Source organism: Phalacrocorax carbo, chromosome 6 (assembly GCF_963921805.1).
Source record: "Phalacrocorax carbo chromosome 6, bPhaCar2.1, whole genome shotgun sequence".
Classification (NCBI taxonomy): Eukaryota; Metazoa; Chordata; class Aves; order Suliformes; family Phalacrocoracidae; genus Phalacrocorax; species Phalacrocorax carbo.
Genome location: NC_087518.1, coordinates 19991695 through 20015592, shown reverse-complemented (window position 1 = coordinate 20015592; position 23898 = coordinate 19991695). Strand labels below are relative to the sequence as shown.

Genomic DNA, 23898 nt, shown 5'->3' with positions numbered 1-23898 from the left:
AGTTAAATGCCTTACAGGGAAGTTAGGCACTTCTATTACTATGAGAAGCAATATGCAGATGCCAGATGTTTATTCAGGTCTGTTAGCATGTTTGAAAACGTAATTGCACAGCAATTCTTGTAAGGACACTGATCTGAAGCACTACATTACAAAATTTTCATTGTTTCTGCCAGCATCCACCAAGTGACAGGTGCTGTAGATTCGTGTGGTGTAACATGTGCACTGTTCTCTCAAAGACATGTCACTCAGCAGGACTGGGAAATGAAGGCTGCTTTGCTGTTAGAGATCTACTCCAGAGCATCAGGATCCTGGAATAGAACTGAATTTAAAATATGCAGGTTAGTCATGTCCCATTATACCAGCATATCCATGTGCCAATATAACCCAGAGTTTGGACCTATCATCCAATCTGGTCACATTTTATATAAAATTTATCTCAAGGCCAAAAAAACCAAAGAGACGTTAAATTCTTTCGAAGTCAAATAGGTGATCTGACATGTTAAGAAGTTGTATTTTTAATGAAATATCTGGAGCTGTGAACTCTTCCATGCTGGGTCCTGTGATTAATGAGTTGCATGCAGTTCCCCAAGGAAGGTGAAACACTTCTACATGCTCTGCTGAACTTCTGCAACTGGATGAAGTCTGTCAGGAAATGAGGGGGACTGCGACTGCACAGAGAGTTCAATGCACTGGGGAACAAAGTGAAGATTCCTTTTGCCACGCAGTTTTCAACAAGCTGTTCAGCAGGACTCACCAGCATACTGCAAGAAGAGTTATTTTTGGTAGAGTTGTCATCTGCTTTGTTTTTGGATGTGCAGAAACCTAGCCCTGTTGGAAAAAGAATGATCAGAACTTTTGCTAGGGGGAACATGACTCTACCTCCATCCTATAAAAGCAGCAATTTTCCAATGGCAATAATCTCACCAGAGCTAGTCACCCCATCAGAAATGCTTACCTGCCTCAGAATTTCTGACTCAGAAACACTTTCCAGGCTACCCCAGGATCTGAGAAGGTTGAGATACTTGAACAGAGCCCTATTTTGTTAAAGATTGGCTTCAGCTGTGGACCTCCACTGGTTAAGTTCTTTCAGTACATCAGGGTGCAGGGACCTAACCTACAAAGGACACAGACCTATATCTGAAGCAAAAATCTGAAGGTAAAAAAGACTTACTTGCCACAGAAGTCCTTGTGAATGGCACGAATGCCAAGTTGTAAGTTGGGGTGTGCCTGTAGCCAGTTTTCCACCATATTTGGGTGTCTGGGATCAACTTCCAGAAACACACTCCTGAAAGGACACATTTGGGAGTAGAAAGTGGGGAGATGCAAACATTTAGGTTGCTAAACTGATAAAAATTGAGGTGTCTTTCTAGATGTCTCCTACCAGTGCAGGAAATGAGAAGGTCAGCAAACACACTGCAATCCAATAATCCTAAACCAGATCAGAGCTTTAAGATTTAAGATGCAGATCCCAACTGCCTCTTTCAGGGGAAGAAAGTGTTGATCTCGAGGATTTCTCATAGTAATCCTGTTTGAGCAGTTAAACCCTTGTACTGAGATGTAAGGATCCCTTTTGAACGCCATGCAGAGGTACTGCCAGGTCTGTCTTTCTGAAGCCCCCAAAGATTTAAGGCCAGAATCGAGTTTTACGATGCAAATACATGAACATTGAGCACCGGACTGGCAGCATGAAGTTTCTCTTTGTACAAGCAGGGTGATAATAAGTCCCAGTAGTGAGAGTCAGAAAGTACAAGTTAGTACACACTTTTTTTCCCCACAGTAAATGTCTCCATAAGTCAGTCATGAAAACACCACCAGCATTCAGACCTACACAGAGGACTGCACAAAGGAGAGTGCAGCAGTGATAAGGGAAGTAATCAGACAACCTCAGTTAGTGCACCAGGACTAGGCCTGGACACTACAGGGGTATTTCCATCTCTGCTGCAGATGGGCTTTATGACACTGGGCCATTTCTGAGTCTCCACTCCCATGAGGAGGCAGAACCACCCTAGCCAGCAGGTTACATGCTGTCTGAGAGAGCACAGCAAGATACAAGTTTAACAGGCAAAGAAAAAGAGGCCAAGCTCAATCATATGCTCTCCTGAGAATTCCTAATAAGTCCCAAACAGGATACTCCCTATAATTTCACCAAACTAACTACAAGCTGGGTGTGGACTTCATTCCTGACCTTAAAAAACTTCCACTCCTCAATGGGGGCTCCATCTTATAAACCAAGCAAAAAGGGAAGGAAAAAAAAATCCTAACAAACAACCCCACAGGACCAATCTCTTGCTTGGAAGTTCTGATGAGCATCTTCTGCTCTTGTGGTCAAGCAAAGCATGAGAAATTAATTCTTCTGCAAGCAGCATGCCTCTCAATATTCCTGTCCCTCTTCTCAAAACAGCAGATTTTCAATGCCTCTCTTATGCTGGTAAAATGTAAGGAATTTTTAACAGGATACATGAATACTCTGGCACAACAGACTTTTGGGTATCAGCATATTGATCTTTAAGTACAAAATGGATCCCACAATGGATCCTACATGACTGAGAATAGGAACACGCAGTCTTGAGTATTAACCATGGAGAAATTTAACATTTAAGAAACTATCCCTGGCTGATCTTCTTTCTCCTGGGATATTCAGCTTTGTATCCTGGCACAATAAACAAATTTCCCCTAATTAAAGGGTGGGAGGGAACTAGAGATCTACATTCATTCTCACATAGCTCTATATTGCTTCTCCTTCAACCAGTTATTCTGCTTAGAAAGCTTCCTCTTTTTTTTTCACTCTCTCTTTCATGTTCTTTTTATGCTACTTTGACCTTTGAAGATTTTTCACTTCACTAATGACTATGAAACACTAGCACTGGTCAAGGAAGGAACATGTCTCTTTATTCACCAATTTCAAGCTAATTTTGCTTGTACACATGACACACTTTAAACTGCTATTATTAGATGGAATGCAGGGGACGGAGATATTTTTGCAACTGTTTTCCCTCTGTACCTTCCTGTATGAAAAGACAACAGAAGTTATAAAAGTGAGTGGACAAAAGACATGAAATTCAGAGAACAGCGCTTACCCAGAATCCTTCAGAAGAGAAGGAGCCAGCGCTAGAATTGTTTTGATGACTCTCATTCCATCATCTCCCCCATCCAGTGCATCAAGGTCCTCATAGCTGGAGTGTGGGAATAAAAAGACATTAACAGCAATTCACGTGGCATGAGCCATGCCCTTGAGGATGCATTGCCCCACAATCCATGGAGAAGAGTGCACCTAGCACACCTGAACTCCAGTACTCCTATAGCAGGAGACAGCACTCATAGCTTTTATGTAAAAGACAGAGATTAAGGAGGCAGGTACCGCTAGGCAGAGAAACTCCACATTGAGCACAATCAGAAAACATCCCTTGAACTCTTCCTGAAAATTACATGCCAACTGCAGCCAGGATCTCACAGTTCCAAAACATGGATCTCCTCTCTCTGTGCTAGCTGGACTGGGAGAGAGTGGGTTGTACAGCAAGGGATCATTTGCTTTATTTCAACCATGCCAACAACCAGTTTGAACTGCCTTCTGACTGAGCAAAGCGAATTATGATGTAAGAAAGCTCAGCTTTCAGAATCTGGTCTGGTGCACATCTTGTACAGAGGTGGGTGGAGGACTTTGTCCTGATATACATGACAAAATTCTGAGGAAGAACCAGCACACACAAGTAGTTCCACATCCCAAAAGAGCTTATTCATGTTTGTGTGGGCTTGTTTGCTTAAGACAAGTATTGGGATAAGAATGGGTCACAGCATTTCCACACAAGTTTTTTTTTCCATCACAAAAAACTGCTCAGATTACTTGTACTTTCTTTCATAGAGTCACACCAATTATTAACAAAAAAAATATAGGGAAAACATTCTGAAACAGTTTTGGATTGGAAACTCTTTTGTTTCAAAATGTGTGCTTTCCTCATTTTTATAAATATTTAAAATACTTTAATATTGTTTCAGACCTGTAAGCAGTATCAAAGTAACACTGTGTTATTCTAAACCATATAAACACACCTACACTATGTACACGTATATTACACCTGCATGTATTGTGTGTAGTATAAAGAAGCAGGCAGAAAACCTTGCTTTAAGGAACAGGAGAAGAAAAATCCGTTTATCTGTTACCGGACAACTTCTGTGTCCAAGGAAGCCATGTCTTCACGGAAGACATATGGGGGATTACTGACTATAAAGTCTATGGGGCCCCAGAGTAGCAGCTGCTTGGCTGAACCTAGAAAAGAAAAAGAATCACAACCAGCTCTCAACCATAGCAATCTTCCCTATAAACCTCAGTGTCAAAATCCTCTGTCTCTCCAGACACAAACACGTGTGTTTGGCCCTGCTTTTCTCTAACAAAATTTTACCCTATTTTTTAGTGGGGGGAAGAGGATGGTAGCCTGGCCTGCTCACTCTCCCACCTTGAATGCAAGAGTGACACTAAGCACAGGAAAAGTATTATTTTTTCATATCAACAGTCCCACTTAGTGGAACACGTTACAAAGCACAGGACCTTGATGCTCTAGAGCTCTGTGTCCATCTGGATCTAAGGCAATAACCAGAACTTGAGAGATCCCACAAAGGCCTAAGTGGGAGCTTACACTAGCTGTCAGGATGTATATCCTTCCCCTTATCAGAGCTGCTGAAGGACCTCTAATGAGCAAGAGCCAGGCCCTCTCAGCAGTATCAACCATCTAATGGTTCTATCTTCTGCAGACAAGGTTCAGCTTGCTATGGTCATACTACTGTCTGCACTGACATATACCAGCCCTGAATCAGACACCATGTAACCATGTGAGCATGGCACTGTCCTCAGGCCAGCCTCTTGGCACAGGGCTTACCCATGCAGGTGCAATGCCAACACAGCTACATGGCTTTTGTGCTGGAGCTGGCTGGCTAACTGCTGTTTGGAGTATGGGCAGAACAAACTCAGATTTGCAAATAGAAGCCTGTGTAGACAAACCCCTAAGAGGTAGTACAGTGTCAAAAATAATAGTGTCAGAAAGGTGCACTAATGAATCTACAATGCTGGTGCTCCTGGCTCCACAGCTCCTGGCTAAGAAACAGCTGAGCATGTATCTACCTAACTGGTTAAGCCTCACCAAATGACAGTTTTAACTGGTTTCAGCCAGATCCAGGGAAGACAACAGGTATTCTTCCCTGGCTCAGCTCACCTAATTTCAGGTGAATAAGGCAGGGCATTTAATCTAAGCTAAGTATCTGGGCTCCCTCTAACATGAACGGAGAAACAGGCACATATATTTTATCTACAGCATCCATGTCAGCATGGAATGAATTACACTCTGTATATATTCGCCTCTTCCCAGTAACACTAGAGAACATCTGGACTACCAGCTCAGACAAAACCTTTAGACACCTAAAGCCAGGAACAATTCACCTTCTGCTGTAGTTAGGGACTTCTCTCAGCTGATCTGGCCTGGAAATACCTGAAGGGAAAAGCTTCACTGGCTGACTTCTTATTGACCTTTTTCCCTATCAACTTCAACACCATCCTGATGCCCGTACTCCAAGGGGGTCCCTTGGCAGTTTCTCACACCTTCCTTCCCCATCAAAGTAAAAAGGGAGAAGGACAAAGGGGTTTATAACAGTGAAAAGACTTACTGTATGAAACATCATGGTGGAGGATGTGGATCCTCTCCTGGAGTCGCAGCCTGTAAAATTCCAAATGCAAGAACAGGAAGAAGAAAGATTAGGAGGCATGTTTGTGTGGGTTCATGAACAGCTGCAAGGGAAGTTCAGGACCTGTTCTTTGCCTGTGCAACAAAATTCAAAGCAAAGAGCTCACTGTGCACCCATGGTGATTCCAGGCTTTGGCTCCTGTGCTCCCAAAACCTATATGAATCACCTTTTGCCATACATACAGCAGTATTCCCCCACCCTGCTGCACATTAACTACATCTCCAAGGCCTCCCCCAGGTAAGCTCAGCATTCCGGGGGCGGGGGGGAAACAAACAAAAAAAACCCCAAAACTCACAACCCCCCCAAAAAACAACCCCACTAAAAAAAACCAACAAACACCCCCTCCCCAAAAAAACTCAACCAACCCTCCCCCCCAAAAAAACCCCAAATCACCTGCTTCAAATACATAAACTTTGCTATTGTAGGTGGAGATAACATGCTCATATTTACCACATCCTTTCTCCAGCATCCTTGATAATCTAGATCTTAACAGTGTTCTCGCATCTGAGCATATTTTCTAGGCATCTTTGGATCTCATCTCACATACCAATGTTAAGGTGACAAGACATTGCTGCACCTTACCGGGGGGCCAGCACATACAGTGCACTAGAACCCCTGTGCCAGACAGAGCTAGGAAAAGGGACTCCTCCTGGGGACAGCTCATGCACAGACGCTACAGTATAATGTATTTAAAATACACATTAGGATCTCTCAGATGCTAGTTTCTAACTTATGATCTTTCTTGCCCATGACACCTCTGTGCACATTAATTGGGAAACATATGTTATGGTCACTGCCTTTCATCTGCAGCCAGTCGTCCCCAGGGTGCTCACACCAGCAGAACCCCTAAAGGCACATTAAGACACAAACACCTCTCCTTTACCTGTGACAAGTGAGCAAGTAAGCTTGCTGGCTTGCTGTTTTTAAGAAACAGGTCTAAAAACACGGTGGTGTTTCTTAGGGAGTAATCTTGGGTCAAGATTCTGATCTGACTCACTGCATTAATCCAAGGTAGAACAGCCTAGAGACTGCCAGATTGCCACTGCACAGTGCTCCAGTCTGTCACAACCTGGCATGATCCATCCCTTGCTCCCAGCTTGCTACAGAATATGCTTCCTGCCAGGGGAAAATAACTGAGACAGCAATCCCCTTAAACCTTAGGAATCCTGAGCAAAGTTCTCTTGATGCTCCTAGGACAGGAAAGAGAGGCCAGTCTGAAAGTAGCCTTGGTGCTTGGTGACAGCCTGATACTACAGAAGAGGTCAGAAAACAGAGCAAGAAACAGCAAGGAAGGAACAGAACCTCTAATTCCTTGGCTACATGGTCCATCTGCCAAAATACCTCTCTTCTCACTAGGTTTGCTGCTGGCTTTTGTGAAGGCATTTGAGCGACATCAGAGGAAGCACTTTGTAAAGTCAGAAAGACAAGGCTGGTCAAGATCTGCAGGTGGAGGAAGAGTCCAAGCCTTCCACAGGACATGCCATTCCCTGACCACAACAGCACATTGTGGCAGAGTTTGTGCTGTCCCCTAACTCCTGACCTCAACGCAGTCAATGTCTAATGAAAACAAAACTGCCCAGCTCTTCCCAGCATGGTCTTTCCTCTCACAGGAGACCCACCACGGTGGCAGAGTGTAACCCCATCTCTTCAGTGTAACACCTCGGGGCTACCCAACAGGGTTCCTAGAGCATGCTGTGACAAAGGCATTATACCCACGCCCTGCTTGCCTTTGCTGAGGGCCTATGGTACTGCCCTGTCAGCATACACAGGCATCGAGAAAGGGAGGAATTCCTGCATCCGTCTGCAATGTGCCCAGGTGGGCCACCTGGCACTGGGACTGATTTAGTGAAAGCAAGATTCATCTAAGCATCTAGAGAACACAGCTGTGATAAGGGAGCTCTGAAAAGAAAGCAGGGACCAAGCTGGCTTCAGTCAAGCAGTAACACATCTTATTCTGCTGGCTTCTCTCCCAAGAGCTACAGGGCACCACACCATGGACAAAATCACAAGGACACAATGAAAATACCCATGGAGAAATACGAGGTTCTCTGGCCCTGCATTTACACTTCCTCAGCCACTCTTGAGCCAACAAGCAATGTTATTAACTAGACTATTTTTCCAGATGCCAGAGCAATAATCTACCAAGGAGGCAAAGATCTGGCCTGCTTTAATTATATCTATGAAAAGTTGCAACAGAACTTAGTTCTGACACATCAGAAGGAAATCTCTGCTCCCCACTCCTTATAACTGGACTAGGAGGCAAACAGTAATAGTGAGGTGACAAGTTTGAGCAGGGCTTGTTCCTACATATCATTTCAGACTCACATAAGAGCTGGGACTCGATTGCAAGAACTGAAGAGCAGCTCAGTGCAGCCAGAAACAGAAGTAGCCTGTCTCTGTAGCCCCGATGCTGGCAGCAGCTTGGGAAAAAAGGGTATGTGGGCCCTGTGGACAGAAATGTCAGTTAATGAGCACCCACCAAACTCACAGCTGTACTAGACTCCATAAGAGGTAGCAACAGGAATCCTTTCCGAGACTGCTTTAATTAATGCCTAGGGCCCAGCGGTTTCTGAGGATATGAATACACACTAGAGCTCAGTACCTTTTACAGTATCTACAGAGACTGGGATCCTGGGCTCAAAAGCATACCAAGATTCTAGCTCTGGTGCTTGCTGTGTTAGTGATAGTCCAGAATAACCTGTGTTAAGAACCAGCTGAGGAAGCAGTGCCTCTAGGAAGGACAAGGTCAACCTGACAAAGAACTCTTCTGACTTCAGGCACAAGATGCTTGACTCACTGCAGGGGAGGTAGACTAGATAACCTTTAAAGGTTCCTTCCAACTCAAACTTTTCTATGATTCAGCAGCTCTGTACATCCAGCCACAATACAGGTGTCAAGCAAACAGCACAGGACCCAACAGTGCTATTCTCACCAAACCCAAAACTGCAAGGAGGATGCTGAGAGATACCACACTAGCACATCAGAGCAAAGGTGCTATTTGAATGTACAGGCTTATATCTAGAGGAACAATGACAGAAACAAGCACAGCAATAATGATATAGGCAGCCAGAGGGAAAGATTCAGGCTATACTTGTCCTTAACCTTCTCAGTGACATACACAGTCTTAATACCTGCTGCCTTGAGTTTCCCAAGTTCATAGAAACAGGTAAGAGTAGTTACCATGAAACACTTTGAAAATCCTTGAAATACAGAGAGCATTTAAGTACTACTGTTTTATTTAGGCTGCTGTCTTTACAAAGCACATTCACAAGTCAAAGAAAAAATGCTCTGGTAAATAAGCATTTTTTTTTCTGAATTCTTACATGCTATAGGAGCTCAACCTAGGGAAACCAAGGGAACATCCCCTGGTTTCCTGTGGTGATAAACATGAATGACATGCCCAAATATTGAGGACTTTTGGTCTTTCTCAAACAACAATTTACAAAAAATGGGTAATATGTGGGCTTGTACCTATGTGCATTTTCCCTGGTGAGATCCACAGCAGACTTCTCTTTATCCACGGCTATTATCCGGCTCTGGGACAGAAAAAACAACAACAAACAAGTATTACAACATCAAGGTTCCTGAGCAGACATGCTTTGCCAAAAGGGACACACAAGATAAGAACTGATGATTCAATGTTCACTCTTGGCTCCTAAAAGGAATAGTTCATGAAGAATGTATCTCAGGGCACTCTGCAACACTGCCAGCAGTCTACCAAAATAGGCCGGCTTCTGACCAGACCAACTCAGCTGACAACAATAGAGTCACACTGACTCACATCACCCCATACATTTATAGTTCCTGGAAATGTAAGACTCAACACTCAGGCTGGTCTGGGGTAGACACAGGTTAAAGGAAGCTCATGACCTAGGCTTCTCCGCTCTAATGTGGACAGAATCCCTCCCAGCATTAATACAACCACTTGGAAAGAGGTTCTGATATTTTTCCATCTGTTATGCAGACACCTTTTGCCTAGTTACTCCATTGCAGTCCACACACATTCACTGCGTGTATTGACTGCACGTACTTGACTGACTCTCAAGTATCTGAGAGTCCTCCAGCATAACATTAAAAGATAGGACTACACAGTCAGAGATTTGTTTGACCTTCCATTCCACCTTAGGAAATTGAAGGCAAAGGCCCAACTTGTTTTTGCTTTGCTTAATGTTTTCTAAACACAGATGTTGGTAAGTATTTACATAGAGAACACACACTCAAAGAAACTACTTTGCATTTTGAGATGATGGTGTGATCAGCCATCATTCCTAGGGGGATTAATTTCACAGACTGAGACTAGTACCCACACACGATGATGCTGACCCTTCAGTTGAAGGACACAGCTGAATCCATAAGTGAAAATTTGCTGTTGTTTTTTCAGTACCCTAGTGCCAAATTCTGCCTCAAACACTACAGAGATCATACAGTATAAACTCCACTTAGCTGTCAGTGTGGCTACCGTGAACTCTCATCAGTCAAGACTCTCTATTTCTCTGGGCAGAGCAGTTTGTGTTAGTCAGCTGGGGAAGGACTGCTATCAGTTACAGGGACAAACTGACACAGCTCTTTAACTTAACAGGCAAGGAAAAAAGCACGAAGTACAGCTCAGGAAATCAGAGTAATCTGAAGTCATGAAGCTCAAGTATGAACCTTATCAGGTCACTGGGAAGAGGAATATAGGCATCAACCTCTAATTCTTACACACCAAGTCTTATACTTCTGCAAGAGGAGGGGCTGGCCACAGCAACTCTTGTTCACGAGAAGGAACTGCCTGGTCTGCAATTCTGAGGAAAGGGGAACATTTTTCCCTCAACCACATGTGATGAGATCTTGGATTAATTTCTCTCTCTGTTTACCAACAAGTAAACAGTAAGCATGTCACATGCCACAAAAATGAAGGGCAAGAAAGGCTTTGGTCACCCAGATCTCAGTCCCCTTCCTGCTCTTTTCACTCTTAAAAAGGTGTGGGTTGTTATTAGGGAACAAAAGACTTCAAAAAAAAGTGGTTTAGCAGTTGTGGCAGTGTGATATGTGCTTGTCATATTGATCCCAAGGACTAACACTTCTGTGGTAATCCCTTCCCTGTATTAATTTAGTCTTCTGTCTCCTAGAGACAAGATCTTTTGATTCACAACAAGGTGATTTTTGAGATGACTGCCCCATATATTCAACTAATAGAGCTCGTGCCTCAGTCCCTCTTGTCCACAGCCCAGGATATTAGCTTAAACCAACACCCACCAGTGCTTCAAGCTAAGGTGAGCTGTAGCTGAATGAGCACATTTGCTTCTTCCATTCTAACTATGCCTCTGCTACTCCTGCAGACAGCTGGGGAGAGCAATTCCTAAATATCCCTCTTCTACCTAGCATGACCTTACACAGGCTGACTGTCAGAGACATTAGCTGCTGGAATCCCATCAAACCAACAAGTCTGTCTGTGAAGTCTCAATGAAGACTAGTAGAGTGGGATTGTCCTGTAACATGGGCATCTATTGTACCAAGAGCACTGAAAAAGCTTACCTGTGGCAGTTTGCACAACAGACTCAGAGCAATTGCTCCAGAGCCACAGCCAATCTCCAGGATCACAGCATGAGGGACAGGAACTGGGAAGTAAAGGCCTAAATTCTTCCCACATTTCCGAGATTCTTCCTCCACAACTAAAGAGACAAGATCCTAACAAAAAACAAACAAACAAGAAAATTTTCTAAGGGAGCTGTTTTGACTCACACCTTTGTAGTCTGAGGACTGGAGTTTAAATTTCTTGACTCTGTAGCACAATTAAATGTATTTCTGTTGCTAATTTTTAAAACACAGATGGCAGCAATGGAACTGACATGCCAGAATCCACTTCACCTCCATCTCCCCCACAGGGTGCTTTGATTAGTAACCAAATCCTCAGGATATAATTTCCTACAGATCCTCTGAAATCTTCTAGCACTGTTGGGAAGAACAATAATCAAACAGCTGGAGCACATTATCTTCTGCAACACCATTTTATTTACTCAAAAATTCCATCTTTCAGAATTTGTAAGCTTCAAAATTTAAGATTTGCACACAGTCTCAGGATGGTATGTATCCTGGAAGTAGAGGGGCAGCTCCTAACAGCATCTAAACCAATAACCCAACCTGCAGATGAAAAGGAAAGGTAATGAATTACTAAATGATCCAAATGAGCAGCATCCTGCATGAATTTCAGATTGTGGACTCCCACTATATGTTGTTGGTATAATGTCACACGGAAAAGATTTTCATCCATGCTCCTGGATCTGTATGCGTCTCTGCCATCGACGCCTCCTCCCTCCCATCCATCTCCTCTTTTTTAAATCCCTTTGCAATTTCATATAAAATACAATACAGCAGGAGACGTCTCAAGGATATACAGTTCTAAGGTTTGTGAAAATGAGTGACTAGCTACAAGAGAAACCACAGATGTGCCTCCCTTGGATTGCAGCATGAACTTCCCGTGCTATTCACTGGAGAAAACAGTAAGACAGAAACCTTGTAAACACCTTGAGTGCATCAGCAGATTCAGCAGGTGCTCACAGCTCTCTGCAATCCTTGTGCTTTCATGGCACAACAGTACAGAAACAAGGCCTACTGCCCAAGGTGCTCCCACGATGGCTAGGTTATTTCACTTGAGAGGTCTGCTCTTTGACCTCTCCCATAAATCCAGAAAGCTTAACAAAATTTACAAAGAATAATTGGCTTGATTTTGCTAACAGTTAAAAATTAAAGACATTACCAGCCTTCCATTTTTACAAGGAATCTTGCATGTTCTTGGTATAAGCAGGAGTATTTAAAAGCAACACATCCTGGCAGGCAGGTCAGCTTCTCTTTAGTAAAGCAATGGCTGTTTTCAGGAGCCTAAACTGGGTATGCTTGTACTAAGGGCATAAACCCCTCCTTGGATATATCACCCTAACTGGGGTGCAGTGTAATAGATGCCTTGTGCAAAGCTGTAGTTTTTATGAAGATATTTCTTGCTGTAGGTCATCCTTCATGCTAGGAAAACTTGTAGCTGCAGTAAGTAGTGAGGGAGGATGCGAACAGGTGTAAAAATGAAGCATTAGGGTAGGTGAGCTCCAAAGAAACATCCTCAGCAGCAGAGCACCTGAGACATGGGCTGTTTTGTCAGACAGTATTTTCTGAGGTTTCCCACAAGACATGATCTGCTTTTAAACATATTAAAGTACTGTGCCCCTGCATGCAAGCACACACCCAGCACATAGCAAAGAGAAGTGAAGCTTGCACTACTTCACAGTCTGGGACAGAGAAATAGGTGTACTTCATCATTGTCTGGGCCTTGTAAAGCCAGGCAGCTTTGAACTGCTCCTTTTTAACAGAACCCTTTGCCTGTTGATTCCTCCTGCTGAAAGAGCATAAAAGCATAGGCAAAAAGGAAAGATTTGGTTTATTTGAATGTGTAAACACTCCATATTTCCTCTAGTTACATTACTACTTCTTCAGATCAGCTTTTCTGAGCCTTTGCCTTTTTCAGCTCAGCTGTGTTAGGCTTTGCCGCTTTTCCAGAACCCTGGCTCTGCCAACAATAGCCTTTTGGGAGCCACTGGCTCCTCAGCTTCCTTTAGGCTCCTTTTCACAGCCACAACCTTTTGGGGCAACAAGTACCTTCAACTGTTTTCATTGTTTTCTCTCAAACCTCCTCCAGTTTTTGAGCTGGAAAGAGCCAGAGATGCCCATGCCTTTGCTCACCAGATACTCAATGACAACAGCCTTAGTGCTTCTCCAGACTGTGCCCTCTGCCTTCCACAGCTTTCAGTGCTCCTCAGCAATGAGCTCTGCTGTGCTCATACCCAAAAGCTCAAGAGGGAACAAGAAGCAGCCGACAGGCTGGAGGATGCTATTCTGAGAGGCCTCTCTCAGAGGTGTGCCTGCACTGCAAAGTTAAGTTTGGTGACTAATACCTAAGCTAGCCTCAGCCAGGTATGAGAAGCCATGCTGCAATGCCCTACCCTGGTGTCGTGGTATAGCGGCAGCTCAGCCCCACACAGTCGCTCGCTCACTCCCCACCGGTAGATGGGGGAGAGAATCAGGAGGGTAACGCTCGTGGGTTGGGATAAGAACAGTTTAATAATTAAAATTAAAAGAAAACAACAGTAGAAATGCAATGTAAAGGAGAACAACGAGAGGCGCAAAGCCCCGGGGGAGGGGGGGAAGGGAGGGGAGAGGGGGAACGAACCGCCGGAACAAACTGCCCGCGCCGCAGCCGCGCGCCGCCCGCCGACCCGACACCGCGCCGCCCCCGCGCTGCGCTGCAGCTGCCCCCACCTCAATATATGGGTCATGGTGTCACATGGTATGGAATGAACCTGCCATTGGCCAGTCGGGGTCAGCCGTCCCCACCATGGCCCTGCCCCTCCCAGTCCCCCCCGCCACGAGGCAGAGCGCGGGAAGCTGGAAAGCTAGCTGACCCCCACAGTGAGGAGAATTAACCCCTTCTCAGCCAAAACCAGCACATTCTCCACCCCTTATTCCATACCATTTACACCATGCCCAGGTCCCATATGATGCATTACAACCATACCAACCACCACCCCTCCCCTTCCCATCCTTTAACATAATACACAGCCATCATTCCCTTAGTTCATGGACCTTCCCTGTACAATGTCCATTAAAAATGTCCATTGAGTTCATCCAGTCCATGACTCTGGGCTCCATCTGTTGTATCAGTCTTTCCGGTGGGAGAGATGGTGTGTGGCGTTGGGTCGCTGCATACCGAGTCAGTCATCGTTCCATCACTGCTGCACGGCTTGTTTCATAGTTGATCTTCCATGGGTTGGGAGGCTCGTACTCTGATATCATTGGTACAACACAGAGGTGACACACAGTATTATATAGCAGTTCACATTGTGCCATGCAGTTCATTGACTGTTTTCACCCAAAATCAAATCCCCTTGAGGCACACATCGGATTTCTCCATCCTCCCGCATCACCCACCAAGTGCACCCAGGTCCTCGAGCAAAAGCAATGCCACGAATGGGTTTGCCTTTGCCGGAGGCAGGAAGAACCCAGACTGTTTTGCCCAGCATACTTTTTGTGTGCACTACAGGGACTCCATCCCCTTCCACAGTACGTAAAGATTCTGACTGGGCAGGGCCAGCTCGGTTGGCAGGTCCCCTCGTGTTGACTAACCACGTGGCTTTTGCTAAATGTGTATCCCAGTGCTTGAATGTCCCACCCCCCATTGCTCTCAGTGTAGTTTTTAACAGTCCATTGTACCGTTCAATTTTCCCAGAGGCTGGTGCGTGATAGGGGATGTGATACACCCACTCAATGCCATGCTCTTTGGCCCAGGTGTCTATGAGGCTGTGCTGGTTTTGGCTGAGAAGGGGTTAATTCTCCTCACTGTGGGGGTCGGCTACCTTTCCAGCTTCCCGCGCTCTGCCGCGTGGCGGGGGGGGGCTGGGAGGGGCAGGGCCATGGTGGGGGCGGCTGACCCCGACTGGCCAATGGCAGGTTCATTCCATACCATGTGACACCATGACCAATATATTGAGGTGGGGGCAGTTGCAGCGAGGGCGGAGGCGGCGCGGCGTCGGGTCGGCGGGCGGCGCGCGGCTGCGGCGCGGGCGGTTTGTTCCGGCGGTTCGTTCCCCCTCTCCCCTCCCTTCCCCCCACCCCCCCGGGGCTTTGCGCCTCTCGTTGTTCTCCTTTACATTGCATTTCTACTGTTGTTTTCTTTTAATTCTCGTTGTTCTCCTTTACATTGCATTTCTACTGTTGTTTTCTTTTAATTTTAATTATTAAACTGTTCTTATCCCAACCCACGAGCGTTACCCTCCTGATTCTCTCCCCCATCTACCGGTGGGGAGTGAGCGAGCGACTGTGTGGGGCTGAGCTGCCGCTAAACCACGACAGTCTTTTTGGCGCCCAACGTGGGGCTCAAGGGTTGGAGATAACAACAGCTGCTGGTCACAGCACCATGTTGTCCTTTTTGCAGTTGGTGTTACAGATTGGTGTTGGTTTGTTGAGTCTGCTGTGTTCTGCTGTGATTAGTAATGTTTTGCCTACAAGATTTGTTATACAAACACTCGTTTTCAGCTTTATCTGGTATTTGGGGTTTTTGCTGAAACCGTTACTGTACTTTGGATACCACCTTGTTGAGGCAATTAACAATTATACCTCCTCCTCTGAGAGATTTTATATGGAGGAAATACAGAATAATACCTTTGCAACTTTGTTCTATGATGTCTGTGCCTTTGTTACAACAACGTCTTTGTATCTTGAACATCCTTGGGTGGTTAAGGTGCACTTATTGTTAGTTTTTGGGCAGGTTGTTTTGGTTTTGACTAAGCAACTTAAGAATATCACCCAGAAATCTGCCCCGAGGCTTGATAGTTACGAGTGGCAGGGCATGTGGGATAGCATGGGCAAATACCTAGGGCAGTGGGCACCCCCAGTGTTTTGGAGTTTCACCCCCGAACAAGTGCAGAATCCTAAAAAACTAGTAGAATATTTGGAGAAAGTATGTTGTTACGCTGGGAACTCCAGAGAGACACAGATAACTGCAACATGCTGGGGTCTGGCCCATGCATACCGAGCCCTGCTCAACAGCATTCAATGCCCCCAGGGGGAAGAGAATGTCTCTGGATTGAAATGCAAAGTGACTGGCACTGTAGACAATCCAGCCCGGACGACAGGCACTGCAGCCACTCAAACCCCCACAACAAGTACCGGAGCTAGCTCAGAAAATAAACCCGTACCAGTATCAGTTGCCCCCATACACAAGACAAAATATTGGAAGCGGACATCAACTCGTTTAGAACGGGATGATGAAGAACCAGGGCCATCGCGGGGAGAGGAGGGAGAAGTAATAAATGAAATAGAGACCACCCGATCCCTGTCCTTAAGCGAGTTGCGAGATATGCGAAAAGATTATAGCCGTCGTTCAGGTGAGCACATTGTCACCTGGCTGCTCCGATGCTGGGATAATGGGGCCAGTAGCCTGGAACTAGAGGGAAAAGAAGCCAAACAATTGGGATCCCTTTCTGGGGAAGGGGGCGTTGACAAAGCAATAGGAAAAAAGCCACAAGCCCTCAGCCTCTGGAGGCGACTCCTGTCTGGAGTGAAGGAAAGGTATCCCTTTAAAGAAGATGTTACATATCGCCCAGGAAAATGGACAACTATGGAGAAAGGCATCCAGTATCTAAGGGAATTAGCTGTGTTTGAGGTGATTTATGGTGACCTGGATGATCAACGGTCATCCAAAGATCCAGATGAAGCCGAGTGCACACGACCCATGTGGCGGAAGTTTGTACGGAGCGCACCATCTTCGCATGCAAACTCATTGGCAGTGATGTCCTGGAAAGATGACGAGACACCAACGGTGGCAGAGGTGATAGATAGACTCCGAGATTACGACACAAATATCTCTTCCTCGCTTGTCTCTGCTGTGGAGAAACTATCCCAAGAGGTCCAGCAACTCAAAGAAGATCTGTCCTACTCCCCACCTCGACAGAGCAGTGTCTCAGCTGTTAGGAATAAGCGTCCTTTGGCTCAAAGAAGGGGATACACACCACGGGCCACCCTATGGTTCTACCTGCGTGACCACGGAGAGGACATGATGAGGTGGGATGGCAAGCCTACCTCGACCCTACAGGCACGAGTGCATGAACTGCAAGGAAGAACAGTCACTCAGGGGGGCTCTTCCAGGAAAGCTGCTGCTCCAATTTCCAGTGAACAAGTCCCCAGACAGAGGAGTAGAAGCGCAGATTTTATTTCTAAGTGTAATAGAGGGACTCCTGATTCACATTTGCAGGAAGTGAGTTGTGACTGCCATGATCAGGACTAGAGGGGCCCTGCCTCCAGCCGGGTGGAGGAAAGGGATAACCGGGCTTACTGGACTGTGTGGATCCGATGGCCTGGCACGTCCGACCCACAGGAGTATAAAGCTTTAGTGGACACCGGCGCACAGTGCACCTTAATGCCATCGAACTATATAGGGGCAGAACCCATCAGCATTGCTGGAGTGACAGGGGGATCCCAAGAGCTAACTGTATTGGAGGCCGAAGTGAGCCTAACTGGCAATGAGTGGCAGAAGCACCCCATTGTGACTGGCCCAGAGGCTCCGTGCATCCTTGGCATAGACTACCTCAGGAAAGGGTATTTCAAGGACCCAAAAGGTTACAAGTGGGCTTTTGGTGTAGCTGCCTTGGAGACGGAGGAAACTGAACAGCTGTCTACCTTGCCCGGTCTCTCAAAGGACCCTTCTGTGGTGGGGTTGCTGAAGGTCAAAGAACAACAGGTGCCAGTCGCCACCACAACAGTGCACCGGCGGCAATATCGCACCAACAGAGACTCTCTGATACCCATCCATAAACTCATTCACCAACTGAGGAGCCAAGGAGTCATCAGTAAGACCCACTCACCCTTTAACAGTCCCATATGGCCAGTCCGGAAGTCTAATGGAGAGTGGAGACTAACAGTAGACTATCGTGGCCTGAATGAAGTCACGCCGCCACTGAGTGCTGCCGTGCCAGACATGCTAGAACTTCAATACGAACTGGAGTCAAAGGCGGCCAAGTGGTATGCCACAATTGATATTGCTAATGCATTCTTCTCAATCCCTCTGGCAGCAGAGTGCAGGCCACAGTTTGCTTTCACATGGAGGGGCGTCCAGTATACCTGGAATCGACTGCCCCAGGGGTGGAAACACAGTCCTACCATTTGCCATGGACTGATTCAGACTGTACTGGAACAGGGAGAAGCTCCAGAACACCTTCAGTACATTGATGACATCATTGTGTGGGGCAGCACAGCGGAAGAAGTTTTTGAGAAAGGAGAGAAAATAGTCCAAATCCTTCTGAAAGCTGGTTTTGCCATAAAACAAAGTAAGGTGAAGGGACCTGCACGAGAAATCCAGTTCTTAGGAATCAAATGGCAAGATGGTCGTCGTCATATTCCAATGGATGTGATCAACAAAATAGCAGCCATGTCTCCACCAACTAGCAAAAAGGAAACACAAGCTTTCTTGGGCGTTGTGGGTTTTTGGAGAATGCATATTCCAAATTACAGTCTGATTGTAAGCCCTCTCTATCAAGTGACCCGGAAAAAGAATGATTTCAAATGGGGCCCTGAGCAACGACAAGCCTTTGAACAGATTAAACGAGAAATAGTCCATGCAGTAGCTCTTGGGCCAGTCCGGGCAGGACAAGATGTAAAAAATGTGCTCTACACCGCAGCCGGGGAGAATGGCCCTACCTGGAGCCTCTGGCAGAAAGCACCAGGGGAGACCCGGGGTCGACCCCTAGGGTTTTGGAGTCGGGGATACAGAGGGTCCGAAGCCCGCTATACTCCAACTGAAAAAGAGATATTGGCAGCATATGAAGGGGTTCGAGCTGCTTCAGAAGTGGTTGGTACTGAAGCACAGTTGCTCCTGGCACCCCGACTGCCAGTGCTGGGCTGGATGTTCAAAGGAAACATCCCCTCTACACACCATGCAACTGATGCTACGTGGAGTAAATGGGTTGCACTGATTACCCAGCGGGCTCGAGTAGGAAACCCCAGTCGCCCAGGAATCTTGGAAGTGATTATGGACTGGCCAGAAGGCAAAGATTTTGGATTATCACCAGAGGAGGAGGTGACACGTGCTGAAGAAGCCCCACTGTATAACCAACTGCCAGAAAATGAGAAGCAATACGCCCTGTTCACTGATGGGTCCTGTCGCCTTGTGGGAAAGCACCGGAGATGGAAGGCTGCTGTATGGAGTCCTACACGACAAGTAGCAGAAACTGCTGAAGGAGAAGGTGAATCGAGCCAGTTTGCAGAGGTAAAGGCCATCCAGCTGGCCTTAGACATCGCTGAACGGGAAAAGTGGCCAGTGCTCTATCTCTATACTGACTCCTGGATGGTGGCAAATGCCTTGTGGGGCTGGCTGCAGCAATGGAAGCAAAGCAACTGGCAGCGCAGAGGCAAACCCATCTGGGCTGCCGCACTGTGGCAAGATATTGCTGCCCGGGTAGAGAACCTGGTTGTAAAGGTACGTCATGTGGATGCTCACGTTCCCAAGAGTCGGGCCACTGAAGAACATCGGAACAACCAGCAGGTGGATCAGGCTGCCAAGATTGAAGTGGCTGAGGTGGATCTGGACTGGCAGCATAAGGGTGAACTATTTCTAGCTCGGTGGGCCCATGACACCTCAGGCCATCAAGGGAGAGATGCAACATACAGGTGGGCTCGTGATCGAGGGGTGGACTTGACCATGGATATTATTGCACAGGTTATCCACGAATGTGACACATGCGCTGCAATCAAGCAAGCGAAGCGGGTAAAGCCTCTGTGGTATGGGGGACGATGGCTGAAATATAAATATGGGGAGGCCTGGCAAATTGACTATATCACACTCCCACAGACCCGCCAAGGCAAGCGCCATGTGCTGACAATGGTAGAAACAACGACTGGCTGGCTGGAAACATATCCTGTCCCCCACGCCACTGCCCGGAACACTATCCTGGGTCTTGAGAAACAAGTCCTGTGGCGACATGGCACCCCAGAGAGAATTGAGTCAGACAACGGGACTCATTTCCGAAATAGCCTCATAGACATCTGGGCCAAAGAGCATGGCATTGAGTGGGTGTATCACATCCCCTATCACGCACCAGCCTCTGGGAAAATTGAACGGTACAATGGACTGTTAAAAACTACACTGAGAGCAATGGGGGGTGGAACATTCAAGCACTGGGATACACATTTAGCAAAAGCCACGTGGTTAGTCAACACGAGGGGATCTGCCAACCGAGCTGGCCCTGCCCAGTCAGAATCCTTACGTACTGTGGAAGGGGATAGAGTCCCTGTAGTGCACACAAAAAGTATGCTGGGCAAAACAGTCTGGGTTCTTCCTGCCTCCGGCAAAGGCAAACCCATTCGTGGGATTGCTTTTGCTCGAGGACCTGGGTGCACTTGGTGGGTGATGCGGGAGGATGGAGAAATCCGATGTGTGCCTCAAGGGGATTTGATTTTGGGTGAAAACAGTCAATGAACTGAATGGCACAATGTGAACTGCTATATAATACTGTGTGTCACCTCTGTGTTGTACCAATGATATCAGAGTACGAGCCTCCCAACCCATGGAAGATCAACTATGAAACAAGCCGTGCAGCAGTGATGGAACGATGACTGACTCGGTATGCAGCGACCCAACGCCACACACCATCTCTCCCACCCGGAAAGACTGATACAACAGATGGAGCCCAGAGTCATGGACTGGATGAACTCAATGGACATTTTTAATGGACATTGTACAGGGAAGGTCCATGAACTAAGGGAATGATGTCTGTGTATTATGTTAAAGGATGGGAAGGGGAGGGGTGGTGGTTGGTATGGTTGTATTGCATCATATGGGACCTGGGCATGGTGTAAATGGTATGGAATAAGGGGTGGAGAATGTGCTGGTTTTGGCTGAGAAGGGGTTAATTCTCCTCACTGTGGGGGTCGGCTACCTTTCCAGCTTCCCGCGCTCTGCCGCGTGGCGGGGGGGGGCTGGGAGGGGCAGGGCCATGGTGGGGGCGGCTGACCCCGACTGGCCAATGGCAGGTTCATTCCATACCATGTGACACCATGACCAATATATTGAGGTGGGGGCAGTTGCAGCGAGGGCGGAGGCGGCGCGGCGTCGGGTCGGCGGGCGGCGCGCGGCTGCGGCGCGGGCAGTTTGTTCCGGCGGTTCGTTCCCCCTCTCCCCTCCCTTCCCCCCACCCCCCCGGGGCTTTGCGCCTCTCGTTGTTCTCCTTTACATTGCATTTCTACTGTTGTTTTCTTTTAATTCTCGTTGTTCTCCTTTACATTGCATTTCTACTGTTGTTTTCTTTTAATTTTAATTATTAAACTGTTCTTATCCCAACCCACGAGCGTTACCCTCCTGATTCTCTCCCCCATCTACCGGTGGGGAGTGAGCGAGCGACTGTGTGGGGCTGAGCTGCCGCTAAACCACGACAGAGGCTATTTCGGAAATGAGTCCCGTTGTCTGACTCAATTCTCTCTGGGGTGCCATGTCGCCACAGGACTTGTTTCTCAAGACCCAGGATAGTGTTCCGGGCAGTGGCTTGGGGGACAGGATATGTTTCCAGCCAGCCAGTCGTTGTTTCTACCATTGTAAGCACATGGCGCCTGCCTTGGCGGGTCTGTGGGAGTGTGATATAGTCAATTTGCCAGGCCTCCCCATATTTATATTTCAGCCATCATCCCCCATACCACAGAGGCTTTACCCGCTTCGCTTGCTTGATTGCAGCGCATGTGTCACATTCGTGGATAACCTGTGCAATAATATCCATGGTCAAGTCCACCCCTCGATCACGAGCCCACCTGTATGTTGCATCTCTCCCTTGATGACCTGAGGTGTCATGGGCCCACCGAGCTAGAAATAGTTCACCCTTATGCTGCCAGTCCAGATCCACCTCAGCCACTTCAATCTTGGCAGCCTGATCTACCTGCTGGTTGTTCCGATGTTCTTCAGTGGCCCGACTCTTGGGGACGTGAGCATCCACATGACGTACCTTTACAACCAGGTTCTCTACCCGGGCAGCAATATCTTGCCACAGTGCGGCAGCCCAGATGGGTTTGCCTCTGCGCTGCCAGTTGCTTTGCTTCCATTGCTGCAGCCAGCCCCACAAGGCATTTGCCACCATCCAGGAGTCAGTATAGAGATAGAGCACTGGCCACTTTTCCCGTTCAGCGATGTCTAAGGCCAGCTGGATGGCCTTTACCTCTGCAAACTGGCTCGATTCACCTTCTCCTTCAGCAGTTTCTGCTACTTGTCGTGTAGGACTCCATACAGCAGCCTTCCATCTCCGGTGCTTTCCCACAAGGCGACAGGACCCATCAGTGAACAGGGCGTATTGCTTCTCATTTTCTGGCAGTGTGTTATACAGTGGGGCTTCTTCAGCACGTGTCACCTCCTCCTCTGGTGATAATCCAAAATCTTTGCCTTCTGGCCAGTCCATAATCACTTCCAAGATTCCCAGGCGACTGGGGTTTCCTACTCGAGCCCGCTGGGTGATCAGTGCAACCCATTTACTCCACGTAGCATCAGTTGCATGGTGTGTAGAGGGGATGTTTCCTTTGAACATCCAGCCCAGCACTGGCAGTCGGGGTGCCAGGAGCAACTGTGCCTCAGTACCAACCACTTCTGAAGCAGCTCGAACCCCTTCATATGCTGCCAATATCTCTTTTTCAGTTGGAGTATAGCGGGCTTCGGACCCTCTGTATCCCCGACTCCAAAACCCTAGGGGTCGACCCCGGGTCTCCCCTGGTGCTTTCTGCCAGAGGCTGCAGGTAGGGCCATTCTCCCCGGCTGCAGTGTAGAGCACATTTTTTACATCCTGTCCTGCCCGGACTGGCCCAAGAGCTACTGCATGGACTATTTCTCGTTTAATCTGTTCAAAGGCTTGTCGTTGCTCAGGGCCCCATTTGAAATCATTCTTTTTCCGGGTCACTTGATAGAGAGGGCTTAGAATCAGACTGTAATTTGGAATATGCATTCTCCAAAAACCCACAACGCCCAAGAAAGCTTGTGTTTCCTTTTTGCTAGTTGGTGGAGACATGGCTGCTATTTTGTTGATCACATCCATTGGAATATGACGACGACCATCTTGCCATTTGATTCCTAAGAACTGGATTTCTCGTGCAGGTCCCTTCACCTTACTTTGTTTTATGGCAAAACCAGCTTTCAGAAGGATTTGGACTATTTTCTCTCCTTTCTCAAAAACTTCTTCCGCTGTGCTGCCCCACACAATGATGTCATCAATGTACTGAAGGTGTTCTGGAGCTTCTCCCTGTTCCAGTACAGTCTGAATCAGTCCATGGCAAATGGTAGGACTGTGTTTCCACCCCTGGGGCAGTCGATTCCAGGTATACTGGACGCCCCTCCATGTGAAAGCAAACTGTGGCCTGCACTCTGCTGCCAGAGGGATTGAGAAGAATGCATTAGCAATATCAATTGTGGCATACCACTTGGCCGCCTTTGACTCCAGTTCGTATTGAAGTTCTAGCATGTCTGGCACAGCAGCACTCAGTGGCGGCGTGACTTCATTCAGGCCACGATAGTCTACTGTTAGTCTCCACTCTCCATTAGACTTCCGGACTGGCCATATGGGACTGTTAAAGGGTGAGTGGGTCTTACTGATGACTCCTTGGCTCCTCAGTTGGTGAATGAGT

The 23898-nt window shown here is 47.1% G+C and overlaps 1 protein-coding gene across 6 annotated transcripts in view; it reads right to left on the bottom strand.

Annotated features, from left to right (window-relative positions):
* Positions 1–53: 53 nt before the first annotated feature.
* The window catches only part of HEMK1 (HemK methyltransferase family member 1), a 46638-nt gene continuing 22793 nt past the window's right edge, over positions 54–23898 (bottom strand). For all 6 annotated transcript variants that reach the window (XM_064454082.1, XM_064454083.1, XM_064454086.1 and 3 more), the window contains 7 exons: positions 11248–11400; positions 9202–9266; positions 5653–5702; positions 4159–4264; positions 3078–3173; positions 1172–1285; positions 54–828 (listed from right to left, as the gene is read on the bottom strand). In XM_064454082.1, the coding sequence (XP_064310152.1) occupies positions 792–828; positions 1172–1285; positions 3078–3173; positions 4159–4264; positions 5653–5702; positions 9202–9266; positions 11248–11400 (621 nt within the window). In that variant the 3' untranslated portion in view covers positions 54–791. The remainder of the gene's footprint in view (positions 829–1171; positions 1286–3077; positions 3174–4158; positions 4265–5652; positions 5703–9201; positions 9267–11247; positions 11401–23898) is intronic.